Source organism: Falco naumanni, unplaced genomic scaffold (assembly GCF_017639655.2).
Source record: "Falco naumanni isolate bFalNau1 unplaced genomic scaffold, bFalNau1.pat scaffold_172_arrow_pat_ctg1, whole genome shotgun sequence".
Lineage (NCBI taxonomy): Eukaryota > Metazoa > Chordata > Aves > Falconiformes > Falconidae > Falco > Falco naumanni.
In genome coordinates this window covers 13,395-23,082 of record NW_024427383.1, presented here as the reverse complement: position 1 = coordinate 23,082, position 9,688 = coordinate 13,395, and the positions used below count along the sequence as shown (strand labels likewise).

At 54.7% G+C, this 9,688-nt stretch overlaps 1 protein-coding gene across 1 annotated transcript; it reads right to left on the bottom strand.

The window, feature by feature from the left end:
• Nucleotides 1-6,116: 6,116 nt before the first annotated feature.
• On the bottom strand, nucleotides 6,117-9,193 carry LOC121082032 (T-cell activation Rho GTPase-activating protein-like). Its single transcript, XM_040581369.1, has 7 exons — nucleotides 9,029-9,193; nucleotides 8,638-8,799; nucleotides 8,444-8,553; nucleotides 8,039-8,234; nucleotides 7,696-7,813; nucleotides 7,393-7,538; nucleotides 6,117-6,206 (listed from the first exon to the last, which is right to left on the bottom strand). The coding sequence occupies exons 1-7, from the start codon at nucleotides 9,176-9,178 to the stop codon at nucleotides 6,117-6,119; spliced, it is 972 nt and encodes a 323-aa protein (XP_040437303.1). The 5' UTR covers nucleotides 9,179-9,193.
• Nucleotides 9,194-9,688: the final 495 nt, after the last annotated feature.

Sequence of the window (9,688 nt, the reverse complement as noted above, 5' to 3'; positions counted from 1 at the left end):
ATGCTGCTGTGTGGTACTCCAGCCCTGTGCCGTGTGGGATTATCCAGCCTCACAGCTCGGTGGAGATCCCGTTTACGCTGGAAGCCCAGGCGATAGGAAGGCAGGACACTATGGCTAGTGTCTCAGTGTTTGGGAATGAAAGATCCCCGCTGGTGAGTGCTAGGCGAGATGCGTGCCTTTGTGTGACTCATCTTGGTGGGCATAAAGTGTGCAGGGGTTCTGCCAGGGAAAAGGAGAATGTCATAATATGTGGCTGGTGCGGACACGGAAAGAAGGGATTCATGGCATAAGTAGCAGCTAATGCCTAGAGAAGGGTGGTGTCCTCTTAGGTGGAAATCTAAGTGTCTGAGATGGTGTTTAATTACGGACGTGTGAGGCGGGATAACAAGCCCAGTCTGAAACCCAGAGCAATTCCTGGGTCTCTCTCTCTCTCATGCGTTACGAGATGAGCAGCAACTGCTGCTTCATTAGAACTCTTGTTCAGGAGCTCACGGGGACATCGCTGAATGCCGCTAAAAGCAGGAGCGGTGTAAGAGACCGTGCTGAAATGATGATTTCTGTAAAGCTGGATTTAAGCTTTCCTGAAAGTCAGGTCCATCCCGCCTGAGAAATAACCATCGTATCTCTTTGCCAAAAGCCCCAGCCAAAGACGCATGAGACTCCACACTGCTTGCATCTGGGGCACAGGCTTTTTTCTCTTTTTTTTTTTTTTTTTTTTCCCTACCAAGCTTGAAAAGGGGTGAGGCAAAGCATTCCTGGACTAAAGGCTCCTACAAGACATTTGCATTCAGGCATATACAGCAGCAACAACAAAGTGTAGGCAAGAGAATGTTGTATGTGGTGTCCTGGCTTCCACTGGCTGAAATCGAGAACAAATATAGTTAATTAAACTTTAATTTAAAAGGATACTAACTTTTGAAGCAGCTGTTTTAAAATGTCTTGTCCTCTCTCTGAGCACGGAAGGGGATATCAGAGGATTCCCGAGAACCTGAAGCTTTCTGTAACAGAAAGGAAGGCTGACATTTTGAAAACAATTGCAGGGATATAAACTTTTTATAAACCGAATTGAAACAATGATGCCAAATCCCTTGGATGCCACTGATCATCTCAACCCTGGCTGCTGGGGATGTGCATGTAAACCAGTCAACAGCAAGGCCAGGCAATGCAGGCTTTGCAGGGAAGTCTCAAGTCTGACAAAACAGTTGCTTGCAAACAGAAGGCATGCTTCCCCGAAAGAGGAGGGTTTCTCCCCACTGGAATAACCAGTTGTTTAAATGTCAGCTGGATTTTGAACTACAGGTACCTTGAAAAGCTTTTACCCTTGGGCTAACAATTTATAAATTGAAAGTTGACCTTACCTTAATGTTTTCTATTTGGACGTGAGCGTGTCAATGTTTTGCCCAAAGGGCGAGCATTTCAGCTGGAGAAGCGTAGCTGTCCCTAAAGAAAGGACTAGCTGTGTTGCATTTTCTATAGGTCTGTCTTCTGGTTGCAGTGCAGTTCCAGCAGTTCCCTGGTAGCTGACGCACCCAAAGCTTTCTGGGCTGGCAGAAGAGCTGGCTGTCTTGTTACATGTCCTGCGCTGGTGGCAGATCCTACCCGTACGGCTGCAAGTCTGACCTTGGGAATGGCTGCGTGTTCCAATAGAACTTCAAAGCTCGTTCTTGCCTTAGGCTGCGGTGCCCAGTGTCGATGCCTGGTCTTTACCACCGTTTCAGGCGGAACGTGGTACAGACCTTTCATCCAGGTTGTGCAGAGTCCCTCCACAGCTCTGTTGTCAGGTATTTGGTTTGCAGGTGACCACGTGCCCGCTCCAGTATGGCGTGTGTCATCTGCATGAAGGAGCTGGTAAATCCCAGCGCTGGCGTTACTGGTGGCAGAGCTGCCATCGCTTCTTGCTGCCTTTCCCTGTGCCATGTTGCCTGTAAGGCTGTTGAATGGCATTTTCCTTGTCCCTTTTAGAACCCTGTAGATGAAGGGGTTGGGGTTTTTGGAGCCCTCTCCTTGGTGGTGAGGATGCGTGGTGTTAGTACACAGGCTGACAGAAGGCAGCTCTCCTGGGCATCCTCCAGATGTTGTTGCGCTCATCTCCAAAGGGCTCTGCCCTGCCTTTGCTGCTGCTGTCCCGCTGTCACCGGGAAGCTGAGCTGGCTGGTGAGGCGCAGCTCTTCCCTGCAGCTCCTCCTTCCTGGGAGCTCTGGGCAGCATCGCCCAGACATGCATCATCGTGCATGGCTTCAGTTCCTTATTTTAGAGGCCCCAGCCTTGGTAGGTGAGTTTTTTGGCTCTTAGTTGCACGCAGCAGTGCCCTGTCAAGGGATGAGCATTTCTGGATGCTGCTGCTTCTGGCTGAGTTGGGCTGGTGATTCTGACAGCTGTCAATACCACTTCCTTGAGCCAGACATCATTAAAGGTTTTACATCGTGGAAGCTGGTTTCTTTTTCAGTTAAATCGTACTCTGTGCCCTCCAGTGAATCATACGGCGTCTGGTCAGTGTTGGGAGTTCTATGCATTCAGATCCAGTTGAAGTGTTGAGGTGTTTGGAACCAGTGAAATCCACCGCAAGAGTGGACAAATTCTCGTTGTTTTTAATGATGTGGGAAGGTGGTTTAGCAAAGGGATCTGTGTTCCTCCTCCAGTAGTCTGTGCCAGTTCTGCAAGGAGAAAGCTTTTGGGTCTGACTGTCAAGAGAAAAAACACCGCTTGAATGATGTAATTAATAATGCCTGTTATTCATGTCGTACCAGGAATACACATTAGCACACATCAGAGGCCATAACTTGCACGATCTCTGCTCTGAAGAGCCTGCTTCGCTTCTGGCTTCTGCTGGTTTGCAGAGGTGCATTTTTGGGAATGTCAGAGAAGTAACTGTCCAAGTGTCGCTGTGCAGCAGCAGCGGTCAGGGAGGTTTGGGGCAAGGCTGAGCGGCAGAAGGAGCGGGAGCAGGCACAAGGCAGAGAAAGGAGAGCTAACTGTGGAGGAGGTCTGGAAAGGAAAGCGTGGGACCCAGGGTTTCTCTGTCCCCTGAGAACGGGAGCTTGAGGCTTTCAGATGGGGTCACTCCCGAGCCTGCACTTGCCCCAGGCCTTCTGTTTCAGCCTTGCAACACTGAAAACTTCCAACAGCCGTACTTATCACCCCGTCGAGGAGGACCCTTAGAGCTGTCACATATTTTTTAACTTCCCCTGCTTTTCTTTTTTCTTTCCTACCTGCTTCCTGGAGCAGAATATCTGTTTAGTGAGTGTTGGAGAAGGACGGGTTGTCTACGTGCATCTGAGTGAGATCAATTCCGACAGTATTGAAGTTCTACAAGATGCGTCCAAAACTCTCCACCTCTCCAATCAGGCTGTCATCCCTGCATCCTTCTGTGTAGAGATGGTAAGTATCTGTGGGGCTATTTCCCAATGAAAATTGACTGGTCTGTAGCAGCCTGTGGCCTGATTTTTACATGCAACGTTTCCGTATTGCTGTCTCGGAGAGAACGCAAGATATTCTGTCCCAACGCAGCGAGAGGAGCCTGGTTCTGGGGGCAGTTTTAGCTGGGGCACCCCTCAGTAAAATAGACAGCTTGCATAGTCGTTTGCGCAGAAATGAGTCTGGATCATCTTTACAAGTTTTCCCTTTGTTTTCTGGACGGTATTTAACGGAGAGTCGTGTCTTTGGAGCTCTGAGATCAAGAGGCCCCTGTGGCCCTTTGCTCCTGGAAGGGCATGGATTTCCCGACGCTTTCCCCATTAGGTCTGTGTTTGCTTTGTGTCAGACTGCTGTTTGTGACAGAGTCTGGGGTGTGAAGTTTGTCCTCAACCTGCCTGTGGTGAGGTGAGTTTCACACCTGCTGGGGGCCCAACCAGGTGTGGTGTTGCACAAAAATATAACGGTAAGGGTTGTGTAGCTACAGAGTGTGTGGGCTCCGTCGCGTTGCAGAGCATCTCCGGAGGCCAGCCGCAGGGAAAGGCCGTTGAACTGATGGAGGCTGCAGCTGACAAGCTGCGTGGCAGGTGGCAGGAGGAGGAACCTGCTCCATCAGCCGCTTCACCAAGGGCTCTTCAGACAGACTCCGGGCACGGTGCTGCTGAGGCTGCCTGATGGGAGCAGTGCGGGCGTGGGCGAGAGAGCTTAGCTGGGGGCTGATGTAACCTGCTGACAAAAGTGGCTGTGTCTCCTCCTTGCTCCGCTGTCATCTTCTTTTCCTGCCTCCCTAAGTGCCTGATTTTTGCCATATTGACAAGTGCCAAAGGCTTGTTATGGACTGATGGAAGTGTTTGCTCTCCCTGCAGAAAGGAAAAAGCATCATTCTTAGATCATTTCCTACTTGTTCTTTGTCATGCTGTCTTCTCAGGGATCTTTTGTGTGGCTGCTAAGGCTGGCATCTCTTGGCATCACAGAAGGCAGCTGCATGTCACGTCTCTGTGATCAGGAAAGAAAAGATAGGCCTAGGGTGTAAGGTTTCTTAATCAGTGGCAGCTTTTTTCTGCCTGCATAACCCCCGTGCTGGGTCTGTTATGTGCTGCCACAGGGCGCAAATGGTTTCCCAGCGCCTTGTAACGAGGGAGGAGGCAGAAGACCTTCCTTGGGATTTCCTCTTCTCATGACAGTCGTAATGCGGGGTCCTGTCTCCTTCAGCCTGGTCCCTGACCTCCCTGATCCAGAGCCCTGTGCTCCAGGTGAAGCTCGCTGCTGCCTGGTTTCCAGCAGCGGTCGTACAGCCAGCTGCGTCGTCTTCAGGAGGGTGCCTGGTGGCTCAATGCAGATCCCCTTCGGCGTTCCCAGGGATGCGCTGCTGCCATATTCAACTGGAGCTGACCTTGCAGAAGAGACCAAGTTTTGTGTGTTTTTTAAAAAAAAGAAAAAAAGCCGTAACTATTTGTCTTGTCACTGGGATTCACTGCAAATAACTGATTTTTCAGGCAATGTATAAAGGCTCTTGGTCAGGTGTGATGTAAGCAAGGGCAGAACACACAGTTCCCATTCCCATACTGGCTTCTCCCCTCTAGCACACAATTTTTTTCGTTTACTAATTTAATTGTTTATTACCTCAAGCCTTTGGCGACACTGCCTTTATTAACAAAACGGCCATATGGAGAGACAGCAAAACACGGAGGAGATAAACTTAAAAACAGTGCCGATGAGGGGATGCTGCTTTAGTGATTCTGTTCCTTGTTCTGGCTGACGGGCGATTCTGCTGCTCTCTGAGCAAACCGTGCAGGCTGCGGGCAGTGAAGGCTTTGAAGAGCATGTCAGCATTGGCTGCAGTTCTCCCCAGCTGCTCTCACTGAAGTCGGAGCAGACTTGAATTGGCAAGAGGGTGGTTTTTAAATCTGTAAATTATCACCACCACCACCACCCCCCGCACCCCCAAAGCAGCTGAATAATTAGCCAGGGGGTCAGTGTTTGCTCATAGTGAGACAGAGGCAGACAGTGCTGTGCCCTTCAAATGGTATCTGCAGTGCTATTTAGAAATTAGGGTTAAATTAACCTTCCAGGGTACGGGCAGCGCTAGCCCTGAATATGTGGCCTCTTCCAAGGTGAGCAGAACTTCTGAAGATGCGTAGGCTTAACTCTTTCCAGAGCTGTCCCACCAGAGCCTCATGGTGGTCCAAAAGCTGACCTTTAGAATGAAACCCTTGGTTTGGGTTTAAAGGCTGTGCTGCTTACACAGCAGTACCAGTTTCTGATTTACACCCAGTCTGGTTTTGCCAGAGCTGTAGGGAGCTGGTCATGTCATGGCTGTTCTGGAATGTGGTACAGTGAAAGGAGAGATAGAAATGGCAAATTTTCCCCCTCGGGGCGGTCAAATGCTGGCAGAGGTTGTCCAAGGAGGTTGTGGAGTCTCTGTCCTTGGAGATCTTCAAAGGCCAAGGGCACACAGTTCTCTGTGACCTGCTCGAGGTGAGCGTGCTGGAGCAGAGGGCTTGGCCCAGAGGACCTCCACGGGTCCCTTCCAACCCCACCCTCCCGTGTGGCTCTGTGCTTTGCTTTTCCTCCTAAAGCCCCTCAGCTCAGCCCCGATGCCCGCTGGAAAGGGTGCTGGGGCAAGGGATGATCCCAATCTCCTCCCCGAGGGTCCACCCCAGCACAAGCGCTCCCCACTCCACGAGACCCTATGGCAGACACAGTCAGGAGAGGGAAAAGATTCTTTTATTGTCAACAGCAGCTGCGGGGGCCCAGGAGTCACAGCGGTTCAGCCGGTGAAAATCAGTCAGCACCTGCAACGACAGAGTCAGAAAGCTCTGATAAACCCCCAGAGGCAGGAAGAGGCAGGATTTGGTTCCCCCCTCTTTGGGGGACGCTGTTTCCGAGGCATTCCTCATGGCCCAGAAGGGACAGCTCTTGCTGGCCTCCACTCGAGGCCGGCTCCGGTGCCTTCTCCCCAGGGGTGATGTCCCTAGGGAGCTGTGCGTGCGCAGGGATGCTGACAGTGCCCCTGTGCCACACAGCAGGGCTCGACGGGGAGCCCCCGGGGAGCTGCCGTGGGGCTCATCCCAAACCCTGCTCAGCACCAGCCCTCGCCGGCCCTTGCCAGCCAGCTGGGCTGACTTAGGGCCGTGTTCAGAGCTGGGAAAGATGGGCAGCAGCGCCTGGTACGCACCTGGCCTTCCTGACGTGCTGCACCTTCCTGCATTCTCTCAGGTTTGGGTCAGAGAAATCATTTCCCCTCTTCTCCTTTTTATTTGTGCTTGGCTGTCCCTCTCCTCTGCCCAGGCTTCTTTTCTCTTCCTTTTCCTTGACTTTTTCTTCTCCTGGTGGGAGCCTGAAAAACTTTCCATCCCACAGCGTGATGAGATGGGGAAAGCCCCAGGCCCCTGCAGTGAGCTCTCAGGTCAGGCAAGGGGAGCTCTTCCTACCTGGTTTCCTGGGGCAGGCTGGTCAGTTGTTGCAGGCATGCCAGGGACTCTGCCGTGCCCTCGGGGGTGCCTGGAGGCAAATCTGGAGGTGCCTAAACCAGAAATTTGGGAGGTAGCGGCTGGCAAGTGACAGCCTGGGGTAATGAGGGCCTGACTGCCAAATTGCCATCTTAGCTCTACAGAGGAGATGCTGGTTTGCATCGTGCACATTTTGCACAGTCCAGCCAATGCAGCCTAGACTTGATGAAGCTGTGACGGAGTAGGATTTGAGCAAAAGCCCTCTCAAGGTGACAGCTTCTCCCTTCTGTCCTTTTGTGGGTATTTTGTAGGTATGTTTTGTTTGATGAAGCAGATCATACTTAATGAAATGCATTCCAGAAACAGCCTTTCCAGTTTTCCTTAACACGTACCACTCTGGGGGGAGAGGAGGAGCCCCAAAGGCACAAGAGAGCGGCTGCCAGGAGGAGGCCCAGCAGCTTCTTGGCCTCCTGGGAAATTACTGTCCCACTTGAGACATGTTGTCCCAGTGTCTGTGGAGCTGCCGTACCTCTGCCGCTTTGGGCCCTGCCCCTGTGTCTCCCCCAGCTCCTCTGTCGATGTCCAGCAGAGAGGCGTCTGCATCCAGAAAGGCTTTTGCTGGACGCTGGGTCTCTGCTGTGCCTGCAGGGCCACTTTGCTCTTCGCACCGCAGCTCTGGAAAGCAAAAGCACGTGCAGCAGCGTGACTTCTTGGAAGTCAAGAACACCTAAGCAAAGCCCAGCCGAGCCCTACACCACTTGTCTCCTCAACGTTGAGGTTTCTGGCATCCCAAGCCCCAGTGTCTGTGACAAGCCTCAGCCCCTCCTCCTACCTGTGCACCTGTCCATGGGTGCTGGCACCTCCTCGGCTGATGGAGGGGAGAGGCCGGCCACCTCCTCCCCAAAGATGTCCCCGCAGTTTTCAATGAGGAACTCCACCAGCACGTTCACCTGCAGACATGAAAGCCTTGGTCTCAAGCCAGGTGCCTGCAGACGTGTCAAGCAGCCTTTCCCACTGCTGACCCTTTGTCTGCGCAGGCGGCTGCGGCTGGGGGTTGCTCTTCCAGGCACCCAGCCCACCAGCCCTGGCTCAAGGGAGGAGGCAGCCAGGGACCTCTCAACAGCCAAGCTCCGATGGGCCGGGAAGGCAGCAGCCGGCTGCTGGGTAGGGCGTACCTTCTCGGTCACCGCCAGCATGGCCTGCAGCGGGAGCAGGTCCTCGTTGGGTGGGCTCAGCAGGTTGGGCCCGATGCAGATGGCCAGGTTGCTGCAGCTCATTCTGCTGGTGGCTGCGTTGTGGCCAATGTGCTGCAGGAGGGCCATCAGCCGCTTCAGGAGGAGGAGGTTGGCCACAGGCAACTTGTCGGCCACCCTGAGGGAAGAGGAAGACAAGGCTGATGAAGCAGAGGGTGCCCACAGCCGTCCCCGCAGCTGGCCCCAGGCGGGTGGGAGCCAGCAGCCGTGTTGCACAGCTTTGCAGCTGCCCGAAAAGACAGCTTTCTGAGGAGCCCGTGCCTTGGCAGGCAGGTCCCAGAACTCTGCCGGTCCCTGCTCACCAGGCAGGCTGCTGCCCACACTTACGCTTTCAGCGCCTCCACCTTGGCCTGCTTGCTGGCCCTCTCCATGGCTGCCATCCAGTCCTCGTAGAGGTCGATGACGAGGAGCTTGGTGGGGATGCTTCGCAGGAAGTCCTGCAATGCCAAGGGCTGCAGGTGAGCCTTTGAACGCTGCAGGCCAGCCAGGAGCTCCTCCAGCTGCAGGTCAGAAACACTCACCTTCAAGATGACGGCCAGCAGCAGCGCAGGCTGACTTCCCATGTCAATGTCCTTGCCGCGGTCCAGGGCCTCGCGTAGCTGCCGAAGTTCTGTGCCGCCGGCAGCTCTGCGGAATATCCCCTCCGTCGTCGGTCCTCGCTGGCGCAGGACAGCCAGCAGCTCCTGCAGGAGAGGCAGGAGGCCACTTGCTTGGCTGAAGAACCAAGCGGTGGCAAGGACCAGAGCTCTGCCCCAGACGTGGTTGCCTAAGCGCCACAAAGGGTCTGGGACCAGAAGCAGGTTCTGGGGGTGCAGAGTCCAGTGCCCTGTCCCCGCAGCTGCTGGGGACACGCAGGCCCTCTCCAGCGCAGCCGGAGGGAGGGCTGGGGACCCCGTGTGCAGGCTGGCTTACCTGGATGGGCCGGGGCAGCGTGTTGTCCTCCCCACAGAGGGCTGCCAGGGGCTGCCCAAAGAGCGCCCTGCTGCAGCCGGAGCCCGCCTGCCCTGGCGCCTGGGCAGCGGCCGGGGTGCGCCGCAGGGCGAAGGGCCAGGGCAGCCCCATCCTCCTCCTGCTGGTGCTGCTCCCGCTGCTGCTCCCTCCTGCTGCAAAGGAAAACAGAGTAAGACACCACCAATGGAGACCCCAGGCCAGCGGTCCCAGCGCCTGCCCTGCCCTGCGCTGCCCCGCCTGCAGCACGGTGCTGTGTGGTGCGGCAGGATGGGCAGGGAGGCAGCAGCTGGAACCGCAGCTGTGGCTCGGAGGTGTTGACTTAGAGGCTCTTGAGAGCCATCGTGCCACAGGGTCAGCCTGTGCCAGCCTTCGCCCTGCCCTCCTGCAAGCTGCGGGCTGCAGCAGAGTCTCCGTGTCCCTGCAGAAGCACGTCCAGCAGCCGCGGCCCAGCAGTTGTCCTTGTCCGTCCAGGTGACATCCTTCCGTGGGCTGCCCAACCTGCATGGCGACACTCGGGACAAGTGAGCACAGCATTGCAGGAGGTTGCCTTGCTTTCCCAAACTCACCTGGCTCGTGGCAAAGTCCCCCTGCGTTTGCAGATGGGGCCGTCGCAGGCCCTTG